This window comes from Notolabrus celidotus, chromosome 15 (assembly GCF_009762535.1).
Source record: "Notolabrus celidotus isolate fNotCel1 chromosome 15, fNotCel1.pri, whole genome shotgun sequence".
Lineage (NCBI taxonomy): Eukaryota > Metazoa > Chordata > Actinopteri > Labriformes > Labridae > Notolabrus > Notolabrus celidotus.
In genome coordinates this window covers 8,136,904-8,155,424 of record NC_048286.1, presented here as the reverse complement: position 1 = coordinate 8,155,424, position 18,521 = coordinate 8,136,904, and the positions used below count along the sequence as shown (strand labels likewise).

Below are 18,521 nucleotides of genomic sequence, written 5' to 3'. Positions count from 1 at the left end.
CTGCCTTTCTTATTACTTTTTTTCAAAGATATTGAGCTTCCTTAATTACTTTGTAATGCTGTTTCAAGACACACGCTTTCCTTTCACTGCTACAGACCCCTTGAAGGTATTCCTGGCAGAGCTCACAGTCTAAGCTTGTTTTATAACACAAAGACATCCTTGAATCTTTGCCGCTTGGGTTGATTTACACACCTGCTCTGTTGTTTTCTTTCTGGAAAGAGTTCAAACAATTCAGGCAGGTTTTTTAAATGTTGTTTTCTTGTTTTTTTCAAAAGACAGAGCGGCCTTCAGATCCAAGCCTCTGTATACAATCAGTGTATACCAGGCTGGCAGCAGATACAGAGAAAATTAAAGCCACCTGATCTCAGATGGATTTGTTTGTTCTTAAACCCGCTTCAAAATTGACTCCATCTCGTCTGCGCCTCTCGTTTCTTCTTTAGCGCTCGCAGATGGGATTGAATATGCTCAGCCTTCAGAGTGGTGATGTACTCTTCCCCCCTCGCTGTGGTTTCCAAACGCTAATAAACATCACTCTTTCTTCCTTCACACCTGACTTGGTGGGGAGTACCAGTGACAGGATAATCTAACAGCAGCCTCCTGAAAACAGGCGGAGAGGTTTCCGGGTGAGGAGCCAGGCATGATTGCTCCGAATGTGTCACACTGGTTGTTCAAACAATGAAAACCATCAGCATTCAGCTAGCTCACGTTCGCTGGTTGTCTTTAACAGGAGAATTAGTCGACATTAGCCCGGTGAGCCAGTCTGCTAAGTGTAATGATTTCCACACTAACAAACAGAATCATGGATGCTGTCTTGGGGAGTGTGTGCATGTGACAGGTTGTCCAGATTTCGAACAACTTCCCGGTCAGGGAGCCTTTGAAATGTCAATCCTTCCCAGAAACAATGATTGTAATTTTAGCAGCTGCAGATTTCCGTCATCTGCAACAAAAGCTGAGGCGTGAATCATGATCAGCGGGGCACTCTTTCTGCTTTTCTAAATTTAAATTATGTCCCTTTCTTCAGCTTTGATTATAGGAACTAAAATAAAGAAGCAAGAGTCCTGAGGAAATGCTACATTCAAATTCATGCTAGTTTTCAGTGACTACCAACCCCAGCTATAAATACTTGATTCTGATTTGTCAAAATCCTGCATCAACAGTGATTAGTTCTCAACATGAAAAGCTGCGTCAAGGACAACCTGATCAGAAGTCATCAAATTCAATCTGCAAAAGGGAGTCTAAAACATTTCACCTCTGCCTGTTGACACTGTGGCAAAAATGCAAGTTTCCATTAGCTTTCTTAATTTTGGAATATTGTGGCACAAATGCTGGTTTCTGGCTGGTGTTGAGAGTGGGTAAAAAACGACGGTGAGAGCAGCCTGGGGGGCTACTGGACCCCAACCAGTTCTGATAGGGAAAAGTGGAGCAACATCCTGTCCTGAAATCCATGTAACTGCAGCAGAACTGGTGAAAATATCTCTAAGGTGCCAATCACTTCTGGAACCATCATCAGTAGAGATAATAGAAACAATGCTAAAAGTTGTGACATTTGCCTTATTCCTGTTTGAATGGGGACAGAAATGTCAACATAAATATTCCTGTAGAAGTCCTTTGTCTAATGTTACCTTCAATGAAAATGTACTTTCATGTGAATTTTAACAATAAGCAGGCTAATGTTTTAACTTGACCATGAATTGAAATGTTCAGTTTGATGTTGATTCACCCTGGAAGGAGGCTGATAACAATCCATTGCCAGGGAAGTGTTACTGACTGTGGAATTGGAGCTCCTCATCAGGTTCCTGCTCACCCTGTCAGGACTCAGACCTGCTCACTGTGCATTGACCCATAGAAAATTGGAAAACATTTGTGAAGGTATTTTTTCTAACATTTTATCAAATAAATTTTGAATCCCATGAAGCGCCATCATTAATCCTAAATCCACAGTGAATATTCTCCAGGATATTACAAAGGATGAAGTGTTCCATAACTCCAGTGTTGATATTCAGCTGAATTCTTGGTTTCTCTCTGTCGTCGTCGTCGTCGTCGTCTCATAATGTTACCTTGATATATGTTCTTTACTTTTTCAGGCCGTGCTATTTTTATACGCACATACTCTTCAACGCTCTGCTGTGAAGACAGTCGGGGATCTGTTTGTAGCTCTGGGGAGGAACGGCCTTGTAGCTGTGCCTGTCTTTCATTATCATTTCAGTGTGACACAGCCTGATGTCACAACCAGACAGGAGGAGGGAGATTGAGAGGTAAAAATGGCAGCTGCCATGAGTGGAGAGTGAAGGTGAGTCACTGGCCTCCCATCCTGCTCCAAACTTGCATGTTTCATCTTCGTATTTGAGGGTTTATCGACAAAAACAGAAACTAAATCCAGTTTTTATTTCAAACATTTTCTCATTGTTACACACAGAAACAGCAGAACGCATGAGTACTGATAAAAAGTATTTTATTGACTTGACTTATACATTTCCATCATGTGCAAAGACTAAAGAATAGAAAACTATAATCATTGAAGCACGGGTGGTTTTGGTCGTTCATTGGTCAACATAAAAGTTATTGGCAACAACTGATGGTCGCTTAAAGGAAAAGGTCCTCATTCTGGGAAGCTTCCTTCCTCGCCAAGTGTCGCCAGTCAGATTGATACCAGTTTAGAGATTTTACACTCCTGCTATGCAAACAAGTCCTAAGGCTTTGTGTACTTTTTGCAAAGTTGTGACAATTTGTTTTATAAAGTTAAGAGAGGAAGGTTGAACTCTGTTCAACTGTTAAAGAGTGATCCCGGTCTCTTTCAGACGGTGACTCATACAGCTCAGTGATCAAACACTGCTGCTTTTATTTTCTAATATTTGTATCAGTACCTACGCTTTGAAGTTAGATCAGTATTCATGTCTGCACAGGCCCCATGTACAGAGGCTACAGTCCCCTGCACAGGCAACCTGGTTCAACTCGACCTGCATCCCTTTGCCCCGTGTCATTCTCCAGTCTCTCTTCTCAGTTTCCTACTCTACCCATCATCCCATCCTCCAAATAGAGGTGGGAAAAAAGCTTAAAAAAAAGAAGCAGTTAGCCCAATCAGGTGAAGAGTCCATCTACCTGAATCTCAACCTCAACCTTCTGATGAGACCATGATTTATTTATTTTTTTCAGCATTTAAAAGTAGCTTTAAACTCAGGAGCTGTTTGTAATGTCTCAGTCTTTCCACGCAGCTCCACTGAGTTAGCTTTGAATGCTCAACAAACAAAGTTCATGGTCTCTTCAAAAAGCTGATGTGCAACAGCCAGATGATTTGAACATTTGCTGAAGGTAAATCTTGAAGATGTGACCTCCTGTAAGTACTTAGGAATATGGATAGACACCAACCTTTCATTTGAAGTACATGTTTAATGTAAACATCACACATCTAGTTAAAAGCTCAGAGTGAAGATTGGCTTTTATTTGAAAGTAAGTCCTGCCTTGCTTTCAATGCAAAGAAAAAACTAGTGGAGGCTACATGTCTGTCAGTGATTGATTACAGTGATATACTGTATGTGTATGCATCTTCATCCACTCTACAGACCCTCAGTTCAGTGCATCATGCATCTCTTCACTTTATTACTGACACAAAATCCCTCACTCACAGTTGCATCCTCTATGATTAAGTGGGCTGGACATACTTAGTACACTGTTATATCTTTATTTATAAAGCCATACTTCCATCTTACAGAGGTACCCTTCTTTACACCAGCTCAGATATGATGCTCTAACTTGTTGCTCTTCACTGTACCCCAAGTTTTGACAGATTAGGGGAAAAATTACAGCAAATCAAAGCTCCCCACAAGAGCTTTATTGAAACATTTTTATCAATAAAAAACTCAAATCAATGAAAAAAAGGATGCTTGTCGGAATACCTCATGGTTTGGACCAGGGCAATTTGAGTCAAGCATATTATCTAGGTGAAGAATCCTGTTTTTTACATTTATGTTTTAAGTTAAACTAAATGTTGAAATTTCCTTCAAGTTATTTATGAAGCAGATTTTTCAAACATTCCTCCTTGTCCTGTGTGAAGATTTACTCCTAAGTGAAGATCTTTAAGAATCATGCTGTTGCGTGTAGAAGCAGCACTCTGAACATGTCAGAGTGGGGTTTTATTGTTACCATTTTCGGACTTTCTATCGATAAAAAAATAAAAGAAATAATAACAAATCAATATCTGCAACCAAAAACAAAATCCTGCGATTCAGTTAATTAGGCAAAGGCCAAAGATTTTCTAAAAGCTTGTCAGTTCCCAGCTTAAGATCATTGTGCACACCCGTTCAAACTAAGACAAACCCAGAGGAATCAAACCAATATGTCAGAGCTTGCTGAACAGAACAGAACAGAACAGAACAGAACAAAACAGAACAGAACAAAACAGCAGCTTCTCTCCTGCTTTTTTTATGATGCATGACGTAAATCACATGCACGTGTGTGAACCTATGTGTCTGACCCGTGGCATCTCCCCTCTCACTACTCACATTACAGAGATGAGGGCAAATCAATAAGGACTTAGCAGCAGGATGTATCATTAAGATAACCACATGTGGCATCACTTTGCTCCAGACCTGATTCTTATTCATGGAGGAGAAAATGAGGATCTCCGAGAGAGGACGGGGCGGGTTACAAGTAGCTCACACTACATGAAATGAGCGGAGAGTGCACATAAAACACAATCGAGAGCTGGAGAGGAGAAGAGTGACAGATCACATACTCATCAGTTTAACTAAAGTAAAAAAAAGAGTGTAATTCCTGTGCGAGGTGATTCAGGCTCACAGCAGCAGCGGGTGAATATAGCAGGATGGATGCTGCTGCTGCATCCCTGCTCTCCATCTTAATCTCCCACTTGTCTTTTGTGACTTAGCTGTGCATTTACATGGAAATCCGACTTGTAGCTGTATAAATCGCACTATTAACTGGTGACAGGCGCCGAAAAAGCCTTATGATACATCCGTGCAGGGCCAGGATTAAACCTCCTGTGAGGTTACGCTCCCGTCATTCAAGCAGGAAGGTCTGCACTGCAAAAGTTTGACTTCTGTGTGTAACTTTAGAGAGCACACAACTACACACATCTGAAAGGCAGCACAAGAAAAAAGACAAGGAAGTGAATATCTGCTTTAAAGGCCTGCAGGGGTCTGAAGGATCTCATCCAACTTGACCTCTTCAATCTCTGAAAGCAGCAGGAGAATAAAACGCCTGAACAGGGATAATTCTCACTTTCAAACAGCCAAATTTAAGCGAAGCTTCACTTTTATTAGTATTCATCTTACACTGTCTGCAGCTCTACATAGTTAGATTACGGGCATTGTGAGGGTATTTTATTTTACTGAACTGTAAGCAGTGAAGCCTGCATATTACTCTGACCAAGAGAGGCTTTGTGTAGACCCAGACTGAGGGTTGTATCCTCTGTGATCCCTTCCTGTGCGTGTGTGTATGCATATATCTACCAGTATGCATACACTACATACACACCCACACAGTGTGTTTGCACAAAGATGAGGAGGATCTGCAGTGCATGCATGCATTGAGAGTGTGAATGATGTTTCCTTGTATAACCTCACTTCACAAGGCTTTTCAAAAAATAGATGTACAACTTTGAACTGCTTCACCTCTGTGGAGATAAACACACTGCTGGAGCTGCAGCTGTGGAACTCTGTTTACAACAAAAGTCCTGCAGAATCAACAAAACCCAGTCTTCTTTTGAGGTTATCCTGTCCTTCCCGTTCTATCCGTTCTGTTCAGGGTCCAGCAGCCCCACAAAAAGTTGCCCTTGATTAGTTCCCTTTTATAAAAGTACATCCTTCACCCATACACTGGTCACGTCTTCTTGTTTGCAGGTGAAACTGTCCCTTCCAGTGTCAAGTTGGCTGGGAGAGGCTTGGGGGTCCATTCTGGTTGGTAAAAGTGGATGTTAAAAGTCCGGGCCCAGTCTGCAAAGACCCGCTTCTCCGTGATGAAGCGGTGGTGACTGCCCTTCCGCCCACGCTCATGAGAGATGTACATGGCGCACTCGTCCGCCCCGCGCGGCTCGTAGTAGTGGTAAGGGACAGCGTGGTGTTGGTGATGCTCCCTGCAGTGAATATGACAGAGGAGAGACAGGTGACATTTAAAAAAATGATTTTAATGAGTCACTTGAGTTCCATGTGACTCCCTGCAGAGTTTTTCATTTCATGGCAAAGGAGGGCGACTGATCTGAATTAATTGATTGGTCTTTGCAGGGCTAAAGGGGCCAAATTTACCTCGTGCTGATTATTTGTTAAAGGCCACCATCAGCTGGACACTGATAGAAAAAGACAAAGTTCCTTTTCAAAGTGGCTGAGCTCTGTTTAAACATAAATGATGAAAGATCTGAAGGAAAAAATATGAAGCCTCAGGGTAGTTCAGAGAGGCACAGAAGCTTTATTTTTAGTCTCATGTTCAACGGAGAACACCATTTGATAATATACCTCCTCTCCTCCTCCCTGTATAGGCGATCCATGGGAACATGTGAAAACACTGTCTACCCACAGGGGCCTGCTTTTACAATTTTAACTCCTACTATGTATTTAATGAAGAATGTTCCATGTTGGGGTTTATTTTATTCTGTTAGTTAACAGCCTACACATGGTATAATATTTTTCATACTCATAGAAAAAAAAACCTCAAGCAACCACCATGCAATGAGGTCAATATCAGGGCCACGTTAAAGAAGGAAAAAAGGATCTGGACAATGAAGTTGAATATCTTAGAGAATAAAGTAGTAAATTCATGAGAATAAACTTGTCATATTATGAGATTAAGTCATAATCTTACTCTACTCATAGTCTTTATGTTATTCTGGGGGGGATTAGAGGAGCATCAAGATGTATGCTCTAAAATGAGTAACGTGGGGCATCTTGTGAAGCTAAACTTTAGTAAAGGTTTCATAAATAACTGAGAACTCAGTCTTTAGCACATTCTCGTAGGAATCAGGAATCTGAGCAGATTGTGAAGAAACTGAGTGTAAAAATTTGTTCTCAAAAAATTCAAGCTTTATTCTTGTCGATTTATAACTTTTAATTTGTTAGATTTCAAGATTATTCTCGTAAAGTTACCACTTGATTCTCATAAATCTACAATCTTTATCAAGTTCATCTGCAAGTTTTTTCTCGTAAAATTATGACTTTAATTTTATTTTGTAACTTTACTACTTTTCATTTACAAGTTTTGTCTCGTAAATTTACGTTTTCTAATGAAATTACGACTTTTTTCTTGTAAAGGTAAATTGTTTTCCATACATCACAACTTCATTTAACACTTTCTTTTACAAGTACGTTTTTAATCTAGTAAATTTTACAACTTTTTTCTTGTAGACTTACAATCTTTTACTCATCTGGCTCTATTTTCATAATACTGTGCCTTTTTTTTTTTGAAAGGGCAGCCTTTGCAATGCCACTTACAGCCATTGTCATCTCTGCAGTAATTTGTCTGTCAAACACTCTTAGATCATGTTGTCATACTGACAACTTCAACACGCTCTTTGTATTTCTGATTTTTCTACATCTGCTTTATAAAAGTCTGATAAATATGATAAACTGTTCCAAACTTTAGACTCCAAACATAGAGAGGATTTAGATTAGAGTAAAGAGTCAACATTTTTTAATATTCCTAGTGTTTCACAATCCTGTTCAATAACACACTGAAACACCGTTTAACAGTCGGTGTTCATGTTCTCAAAGTCAGTACACTTCTGGACTTCGATTTGATGTACTTCGGGATGCATTAAGTGTCCAGTATTGTCTTCTAGCAAAACCAAATCGATCCAGCTCTCAGGTAAATATTGCATTTCTCAGAATACTTCAATAAGATGTGAATAAATGAGGGTAAGAAGGGCTCGGTGGGTGAGAATTTGAGTTTATGGCTGTATGAGAGACCACTTGTTATTTCAAATATCAAACTTTGTCTTGCTTTATTCATTCATGTCAGGTCTTTCTGGAGATCTTGTGAGTGCTGGGGAAATTAAAACAGCACTGACCAGCAAGATATATCTTGTTCCTTTGTTCAAATGTCACACACCATGTACCTGGTTTAGTTTTAAAATTGTTCGTGGTATAAAAGGTCAATATTTTGAAAACATGCCAACGATTTTCTTTCTCTGGTTTTCCTGTATGCGTTGGAATCAAATTAAAGGCAAAAAAGCCTAAAATCTCATTTCAACAGAAACAGATGCACTTCACTGTTGTGTTCCAGCTCTTTCAGAACTGCAGTAATTGAGGCTCAAGACACTAAAGGGGAATTACAGCTCTATAGCAAGTCATTAAGAACACTAAGAGTACTTTAGAAACAGCAAGAAGCAGCTTAACAACATGGAAGACAAATTCAGGCATTCAATAAAACAAGTAAATGAGAAAGAGTGTTGAAAACTCGAAATGTATGCAGGACCCAGTCCATGCTGCATCATTAACTTTTATTGGTAATTGATGCTTTAGCTAAATACATTTCTGCCCTTGAGGTCCATAAAACATGTCTGACGTGACGTTTGAGAAACATGGTTTTAATTTATTTGTTGAATCACATCCATTGAATACCAGCATACTTCCCTCATTAGCCGAACGACAAGGTTTGTATAGTAGACAATAGAAAATAATTCTTTATTAATCAGAACCAGGAGCAAAGCTATACTGAACGTTTTACAGTTTGTGTTTTCTGTTGAGAAATCTGAAAAAGATTTGTTCCTGGTCCAATAAAATCCTCCAATTAAAGAGCTGGCAGAGACGGATGAGACGTGAGCTGTGATTCAAACCATTAAACTCTGCTAATGAGGGCTGGACGAATTCGCTGAGAGGAGCCAGACAGAGTCAGAAGTGTCTCTGCATCCCATAATTCTTAGCCTATAGGCTATACGGGACCTACGTCAGGGTCCACAATGTTTCTCTGCCATAATTTAGTGTGAATCAAAAAACTTTGCGCTGCCAAGCCACCTTGAAGATGTGAACACTGAGAGCGATTATAGGCGCAGGATAATCCTTTGCTCTGAGATCCTCAGTAGGTAAAGACAGCCTTTAAAAAAATCCCCTTTCTTTCTTCACTGCAAAACTAAAATCTAACCGAGTGTATTTGTCTAATTTCTAATCAAAATATCTCATCGCACTCAATTAGGGCTGCCCTTCCCCTTCCACGAAGGCTGACATCTTGCACCGCCATTACTTTACAGTAGCCCAGAAGGGACGACCTACAAGCAAGACTTACACATTTTTGCATTTAGTTAGTGGCTGCGTGAAATGTACCAATTGGCTGACAAATGTTGTGCTCAAGAGAATTCGTATTGATACATTTTTCTTGGTTAAAACTTTACAAATGGAGGATCTCACTTTTTATGCATTACAGGGGATTCTTGTCCTCGAAGGCAATCGTCACTTCAGTGACAGGAAGGGTAAGCAAGGGAGCCTTTCAATCCAAAATCTGAATGCTCGATATCACTAAATATTCCCACTTCTTCACTCTACCTTTAAGGTTGGGGTTCGGGTTAGACCAGGGTTAGGTTTAAGGTTAGGATTAGTGTTAGGATTATGATTAGGGTTAGGGTTAAGGTTCGGGTTCGGGTTAGGCTAGTGTTATGGTTAGGGTTACTATTAGGGTTACTGTTACTGTTAGGCTAGAGTTAGGGTTATGATTGGGGTTATGATGAGGGTTAGGGTTATGATTAGGGTTAGGGTTAAGGTCAGGGTTAGGGTTAGGATTATGATTAGGTTTAGGGTTATGATTAAGGTTGGGGTTAGAGTTATGATTAGGGTTATGATTAAGGTTAGGGTTATGATTAGGATTATGATTAGGGTTATGATTTGGGTTATGATTAGAGTTAGGGTTAGGGTTATGATTCAGGGTAAGATTAGGGTTAGGGTTACTGTTATGATTAGAGTTAGGGTTAGGCTACAGTTAGGGTTATGATTATGATTAGGGTTAGGGTTAGGATTAGGATTAGGGTTTTAATTAGGAATATGATTAGGGTTATCGTTAGAGTTAGGGTTAGGGTTATGATTTGGGGTAGGATTAGGGTTAGGGTTATGATTAGGGTTTCTGTTATGATTAGAGTTAGGGTTATGATTATGATAAGGTTAAGGTTAAGGGTTAGGGTTAGCGTTAGGCTAGAGTTAGGGTTAGGCTTATGATTAGGGTTAGGGTTACTCTAAGAATTAGGGTAAGGGTTATGATAAGGGTTAGGGTTACTGTTAGGATTAGGATTTGGGTTTGGGTTAGGCTAGAGTTAGGGTTAGGGTTATGATTAGGGTTAGGGTTACTGTAAGAATTAGGGTTAGGGTTGTGATCAGGGTTAGGGTTACTGTAAGAATTAGGGTTAGGGTTGTGATAGGGTTAGGGTTACTGTAAGAATTAGGGTTAGGGTTGTGATTAGGGTTAGGGTTACTGTTAGGGTTATGATTAGGGTTAGGGTTAAGTCACTGTGGCTCATCATGAAAATATCCAGCTCTCTCAGTAAAGGGGATTGAAAACGTGTTCAATCATTTTTATCATTGCTTATGCAGTAGCTTTATTGCTTGTACCTATTTAGTCTCATTTTACTTCATGTTAACTTTTATTTTTCATTTCCCACACATTGATTTTAATTAAGTTATTTTGTAAAAGTCTTCTAAAATGTCTACTGTTGTTAGTTTCTGCTCTCATTTCTAATCAGTGTGTTTCTCAGTGAAGCCCTGTCAGCTGAGTGTTCTGGACGTCATTTCATTGCAGCACTAGCGCACCACATCTCAGAGTCTGACATTGCTTTCATGTAAAACACAGATTAGATGGAATGAGGAAAAAGTTAGGATTAAAGGTGTTTGGTTATAACTCACTCATATTAGTGGCTGAATTAGAAACCAAGTTAAAGAAAATCTGAAGTGAGGATTCATGACGTTTTAAATGCTAGAAAAGGACATTCTTCATCTCATCTGTTGAGTTAGTTCAGTTCAGCCAGTTTACTTCAGGAGTGATGACTGATCTGATCTGACAGACAGATTAACCTATTAATCATCTAGCACAATACTTGTGCTAAAAAGTACATTTTGTCCAGCCCTGCCCATTTTAAACTAACAAGAGGATTATAGAGACAATACAGAAATCTAGAGGATTAAACTAAATAACCTGAGTTATAATAACCTGAGATGTAAGTCGTGCTCTTATAGGACCAAAAATAATCAGCTGGTTGATAAAATGTGCTCTCTTTAAAGTCAAGAGTGCATCATCCTTACATTTGAGATACCCATTACTCCTTAACATGAGAAGCTGAACAACAAAGAAGGTGTTGTTTGACTTAACCGATCTACCGTGAGAAATAAAAAAAAACACCTGGTCAGCTTTCAATTCACCTGAAGCAAAATCATTGTATGATTTTCCCTTTTCATTTCACAATACCATTCTCTGTATAATATTATGATGTGAATCATGTGACCCAGGTCCAACTCCCAATAATGCCTGCTGTGAAACACAACACTCTGTTGTCATGGTCATATCAAAACATAAGGATATGTTGTTAGGAAAAAAGGGCTTCAGCTCTGTACTGGTAATACTGGCCCAACGAGTCCTTTGGATGCTGTTCTTTGTTCTACCCAATCCAAGCTGAAAGCTGCAGCAGGGTGCTGCTGGGAGGCGCTGCAATGAAGAGATTGTTATGAAAGAGAACAATGGACTCTAGCCCTGATGCTGCTTCAAATCAAAGAATGAATTTCTTAATCACAGTGCTTGCACAAGAAGAAAACACTACCAGAGTGCCAAATATTTTGGGATTTTATGGGGGAGTTACACATTCTCTCCACGTTACTCAAAGATTGTGCTCCCGGGTGCACTCATTCACTGACAAGGACACGGCTTCTGTGACCATAAACAAACCTGCGCCCTTACCAGTAACACATGTAATGTGGTGGAGTACCGACATCTAAAACTAATGTCAGGTGAAGGGGAGACCGGAAGGATGGACCAAAAACATTCTTGGATTGGACTGTTACATATCCTTTAGACATCTTTAGTATGTAAAACACAAAGAGGCGGCACAGTGATGCAAAGTCAATCCACTGAGCATGAAGCTTCAGTAAGGCGAATTTTATACAGGCTGCTACTATGACAATATGTTGGTTTGCAACTTTTTTATGCTTGACTGGCAATAATCATTTAGTGTTTTCCTCAGCTTTTGTTGAGATTTTAGCATTCACAGGTAAAAATGTAAATAAAACAGCTGTGGAAGTTCTGTCAAATAAAATAAAATCAACCAAATATAAAAGGTGGATCAGGCCATGACAAACAAAGGGTTTGATTGTTGTTAATTTAAGTAACATCACAGAAAAATGTCCTTCTTTTTGCTTCAAACTAATCTAATGTTTAATGTTTCTATTTTTCGCTGCCCAAGAGCTTCTGGACTGCCATCCACTGATTTTATAACACTGACAATAAAGATCCACTGTATTCTATTTAGACAAGGTAACTGTGCGCTGGAAGAAACCAAGCGGCAACCTCCGGTCTGAAAATATGAGTCCAATGCGGAAGTGCTAAAAACTGCAGTTCATCGAGGATCCGCTTGAGATTGGCTCCAGAAGTACCGGAAACCACATACAAAGGAAAGAAGCCGATCTTTACAGCAGAAATAAACATGTTTACAGCCTGGTAGAAAAAACGAGTGTAGTCTGAATAGCTCATTTCTCGATCGGCTCACACTGTGAGGGGAGTGAATTTTTTTCTAACGCAGCAATATTTAAGATATTGAGATTACTAGTCTTCCAATGAGAGGCTCAGCTGACTGCAGAACACTGTAGCTGTTGGCTAGGAGGCTCAAGCCCGCCTCTTTATGTCACAATCGCTCAACAGCAGCAATATGGCTCCCGCCGACGATTGGCCTCAAAATATCGCATCAGAAACAGATGGGTGACGTCACGGATCCTACGTCCATATTTTATACAGTCTATGGCAGAAACTCATACAATATTTAAGTTTTTTATTTTTTAAGATATTTAGGTAAGAAATATACAAATTACTAAGAGTCTCGATACTGTCATGAGTCTGTTACGGTATGAAACAATAGGTCTTCTGGGCAAAGAGGTGGTTATGTTTCAGCGGCAAAAGAGCAGAGCAGAGGGAAGGGGGAACCACAGAGACAATCGTCCCAAGCATGCTTCTCATCCTGTGCGCTCTGCTCACTGCCTTAGATCTAGTACAGACAAATGGCAGACCAGTGTTAGTGTTGAGGGAGGACAGAGAGATAAATTTGAAATTGTGGATGCTCCAGCAGCTTTTAAGTCTGACGTGTGGAAGCATTTCGGTTTCCCGGTGTCAAGAAATGAGAACGGAGAAAGGGTGACTTTTGTTCACTGCCTTTTTCAAGTTGTCGTTCCAACTTGAGAGAGCCTTAGAGTGGATTTTTCTCAGATGTAAACCCATTTTTCTGATGCTTTCAACAACATGTGACGGCAGACAAGATGAATGACCCCGGTGGGAAAGCCTGACTGATACAGACCTCATACAGAAGTTTGCTGTCTTCGAAAAATCTTTGGTACTGTGCACAGTAAGGCAACACTCAATGACTCAATGTAGAACATCCAGCCTGAATGAAGCACGACACAACGATGCACATCTTTTTAATGCTGCTGATTCATCTGATCTCATTTCTGCTTGGTTTATTCTGGTTTTTGTTCTTTTATGCAGATTTTTTTATGCAGCTTCCTTTGCCATGACGCCACTGTTAAAAAGATGTTCAATGGTAGTTTTTTGGTTAAATATAAAGACATAAAATAACATGATGCTGCTGTTTTTCTCTCACATGCACTCAAATATAAAGCAGTGTGACGATTCAATAGATTTTATTCCAGCCTGTTTACTTATTTATTTTTTAACTAATATTCAGGCAGTTTAAGTATTCCAAGAACATCCTCAGCCACAGTGACATTTTATTTATCAGCTGCTTGAATTTATTACAGTTTTAATCTGTCTTATCAGGCGGCAGTGCTGCTGTGAATTTCTAGATATTTGAAGCTGCTGCATATGTTGCTCTGCTTTAAAAACTCTTAAAGAGAGAGCTCGCTGGTGAGCAGATGATTTCTTTTTGCATTCAGCTCCAGCGTCTCACCTGCAGTAGTCAGGGGCGACCATGCCGTAGACATTGATCCTATCGCACAGCTCCAGGGCGATGGTCATAGTGAACCAGCCAGTGCTCAGCCATGACTTTGACATCCTCCTGCAGGGGGGAAGAGGAAGGAGGGAGAAAGAAGATGGTTGAGTGGATTCCATGCGTGGGAGAGCAGCAGCGTGAAAACTGTACCATATTTGATTTCTTGAATGTGATTAACTGGGAAGGATAATCAGAAAATCTCACATCTGTGTTTTATGGCAGAATAAAGATTGATCTAAATCCAGTGGTCGATTTTCCTGACTGCAAGATCGTTCATGTTCCCTCCCAGCTTCATTAAAATACAGATCCATCCCACATATATTGACTGATACAAATGAACCCTGTCAAATACGCAAACGCTTAATCAGAAAGCAGTCTTGGTCCGAGTAGTGCAGAGAGTTGGAATAACAAAGCTTCAGCTGCAGGGTGCTCTACTGCTCTCACTCTGCAGTTTCTCAGTCTGAGTAATGAGCTTTAATCACTGATGTGCTGTAATGAAAGAAATATGAAATCATCATTTCATGGCATTTGAAAATCTCTGACTGTCCATCAGAGCAGACTCCCTCACAGAGTTTCTCTCAGAAGAACGAACAGTCCAGTCTGGAGACCGTATTTTTTTAAAGAATTCCTCGATTCTTTCAAACGATATAATGGACTCGAAGATTCATGGTAGTTTCAACGCTTCTAAACTTCACTTTTAATGAAAAATATCTTCAACTCAAAGTCAGTAAACATGACTGAAGCTTTGATTCTGAGCTCTAACAGATCATTTTCAGAAGCTTGTTGACTTGAATTCACTGTGATGAGGACATTCTGAGTTGCATACATTTAATCAGAGAGACGCATAACAGTTCATCTGAAGCTTCTTTCTTTGAGGCTCAGGTAAATCATACAGAAAGTACTACGAAGCCAACTTCTTAGCTTTCACTTTCAACCTTTTCAGCCAATATATGATGACAATTGTTTTACAGACCTGATGATGAAAATGACGGAATGAAACTACACAGATTATCCAAACAGTTATATTTTGTGTGCTTAACCCTAAAAAGTGGGGTTAGGGAGTCCTGCTCACTTGAGTCCAGATAAAAACTATAAACGAATTGAAATAAAATTATATTGAAGAAGTCGTGGTCCTCAGAGGATGATTTCTGGTTACCTTCAAGATCCTCTGATCTGTCCTCTAATGGCATCAGGCAGTCAAAGTTTTTTCATTACTCCATGAAATACAGAAACCTGAAATCCACTAGACCACTTCCAAAATAGTCAAAACATGAGGACAGATTTTTTGTAGAGAGAGTCATGATCCTCAGAAGATGAATCCTGGGGACTTCTGTGATTCTCAGACTTTTATTTCTCAGCAGATGAAGAGGACTTGGACCATCTTTATTTATTTTTGGTCTAATGAAATTTAATTCTAATAATTTTACCAGTTAGGAGCAATAGTTGGCTCATGTGTTCACCTGCATGCATGTTCATGCATTGTCTTGTTCAGCAAGAGATGCAATGAATCGTGACTTTTGCTTTCAAAGACTTAACAACAAATGCAAGCAAGAGAGGAGCAACATGTTCGATATTCAAAGATCCATGGAGGGGAAGACGGGGACAAGCTCAGACTTTCACAGACGTGTTCAGGATGCACCCAGAAAAGTACATGAGATGCTGAACTAACTCAGACTGTTGACAAAGATATTGTTAGCTTTGTTAGCTAGTGTTTTTTTTAGTTCAGTATTCACCTGCAGTGATCTCATTGCAGCAGGATTTTTGAGTGTGACTAAACCCAGACACAAGGATTGGTAACTGGACAACAGCAAGGACTCAGTGGATCAATATTTAATTTGACTCAACAGATAATCAGTGTTCCTCGAACATAAAGTGTTTGATCTTGAATATCAGGCCAAACTTTCCAGAAATGAGAGCTAACATAATTTCTCCCTGCCTCATTTGTCCTTTGTGTTGTGGAAGTATTAGCATGGTAACAAACTAAACATAAAAGATAGAAGAAAGGAAACATGACCTACATGAGTGTTAGAATTGTCACTATAAGCATGTTATCATGCCGATAGTAACATCTATCATGAAGCAGCAGTGTGTTAAAGCACAGCCTCACACAGCTGCTAGCATAGCTCTCTTCTCTTGTTTTCTCTGTGCAGTATTGATGGCAAACTTCTGATGTTGATCCCTGGCTTGTTGGCTTTTAGCCACAGCTGTAATCACGCCAAGCACAGTCATGCAGGCGGTTCAGCTGCTGTGGTCCAAAGCACTTTTAGAACAATCAGTATTCAACAGATCAATTCATAGATTAGTTTGAGTGAAAAAAACAGGAACTCTTCTTGCTCCCTCACACACACTGAAAACACTGACAATTGAGCTGATGTAAAATATTCAGCAGGGATAAATCTGAATCCTCCAGCTGAATCGGGCACAGCTGTGCACCTGGTCATGCTCCTCTGCTGCATAGCTGAACCTCATCTCAACTGGGAATGTGACTGGTGACCAGTGCATGTATTCATGCATAAATTATCTGGTGCATTTTCAATACGGAGGTAAAGTGGTGAGCTCACCAGATGAATAAGAGCAACCTCTGCAACTTTTGTTGTCACTGCTCTCACAAAATCATTTCTTGTGTTTGTTAAAAATAATTAACAGTGAAAATGAAAACAAAATAAGGTCTTTTGAAAGCGCTACATTTACTGCAAATTAACTGTTTGTCCCTTATGCATATTTTACCGCCTGTAAATCATTACCTCATCCCTTTTGATATATTAGTATTAGATTGACCTTCATGATGTGTTTTATTTTGGTATGAAGGCTGGTTGCTGCAGCACATATTCTGCAAAATTCAAAGAGCAGAATAAGAATAAAATCTGATTGAATCCTGGTACAGAACAGTAATTCCAGTTCAGATAGGGCCATAAATTTCAGACTCTGTGCTCTGTCAGATGGAAGAAAAAGTGATGGTAGATGAAAACTCAGTCATGAAGGTGACAGAGCAGCAGGAGGTTATGGTTTGGCGAGTGTTACCTCAGGTAATTTACAACGACCGTACTGGAAAACAAATACGGTATTTTAGCAGTTTTAGCAGTATCAAGCTGAAGTCTCAAAAGTTTTATAGTTGCTTGTAGAGTTTCAAATCTGAAGCTCTATAGCCTTTTATTTGTACATCCAGCTTTCTGAGCCTGTGCCTGAACACAGATGGGCTTTAAAGGGGTAGGGATGGGTACCGAATTCGGTACTTTTATAGGTACCAACCGAATTCTGTCGGTACTACCAAGTACTAACTCACGTAAAATCAAACGGTACCATGTTTCCGTACCTGAACGCATCCCTGTGACTGTGAGGGAGTGGAAGAGGAGGCGATTTTCCGTACTTTCGCCCTGTTATAAAGTTTGAGACTGATCAGGTTGACGTCTCTGCGTCATCACATCAGCCCATTTGTCGAGAAACCGGCTACATGCACTATAATGCTTAGCTACCCAGATGTAATCAAGCACAGACAACAGATGGTTAAACATCTGTTGGTTAAACACTCAACTGGAGCAATGTGTAACCAGCACAGGCATGTGGACGTTAACCTACAAGAAGGACCAAAGGCTGGTAGTGCTAGCTCTGCTAATGTTAGCCCCACTCTGCAAACCAATTTGGCCTTGGTCAGCCACAGATTCAGTGATCTCATGTTTAACTGTGTCAAATAAATTGTGCTTAAATTTGACCGCTCTCTGGCTGTTTTGTTTCTTTCGGATGATTCAGTCAGTCTAAACTTAAATTTCTGTTTTAGCGACCCGTAAATGAGTCGCTCCGTAACATCCCTAATTTCCATTTATAGTGATATAGTGCAAGAGTAATTTATTTATTTTTAATTACAATTGGACTTTAAACACTTTGAATAAGGCCTTGAAGGCATTCAAAAGTCTTACATTTCCTTTGGTTTTCTTCCCAGTACATGCTATCTATTGCTTTAAATTGAATTGCATAAGAGAGTTTGGAGGCAGAGGTTCAATGTCTTGCTTAAGTGCATTGTGACAGGATGTGTTCCTGATCTCTGGACCGCCTCGTCACCCTGCTACTTTCAGGATCCTTGTTACAGCCTGCTTTTCTGTCCCACACATAAACAGCAGAATCCACACCAGCTGAGGTTTTAACTCTGCGAGGCAAAGAAACAAAGAACGGGCCTGATAAGAAAAGTCTTGACAGGAACAACCAGGCGGGGGCCTGGAAACCCTGCTTCCCTGCAGTTGATGAGGGTGACACGTTTGGAGTGGAGGGTTTACCTTTTGGCATAGAAAGGTGTTCAGACTTTGTTTCTCTTATTTTCTCACAGAGTAAACTGTGTAGGGGGATAAATGTCAGGCAGTCATCTTTGAGTAAAAAAGACTGTTTAGCATTTGTGTTTTGAACA

General features: G+C 40.0%; 1 protein-coding gene across 9 annotated transcripts in view; it reads right to left on the bottom strand.

Annotated features, from left to right (window-relative positions):
- Positions 1-2,435: 2,435 nt before the first annotated feature.
- The window catches only part of st6galnac5a (ST6 (alpha-N-acetyl-neuraminyl-2,3-beta-galactosyl-1,3)-N-acetylgalactosaminide alpha-2,6-sialyltransferase 5a), an 87,556-nt gene continuing 71,470 nt past the window's right edge, over positions 2,436-18,521 (bottom strand). For all 9 annotated transcript variants that reach the window (XM_034703942.1, XM_034703939.1, XM_034703945.1 and 6 more), the window contains 2 exons: positions 14,084-14,191; positions 2,436-6,088 (listed from right to left, as the gene is read on the bottom strand). In XM_034703942.1, the coding sequence (XP_034559833.1) occupies positions 5,836-6,088; positions 14,084-14,191 (361 nt within the window). In that variant the 3' untranslated portion in view covers positions 2,436-5,835. The remainder of the gene's footprint in view (positions 6,089-14,083; positions 14,192-18,521) is intronic.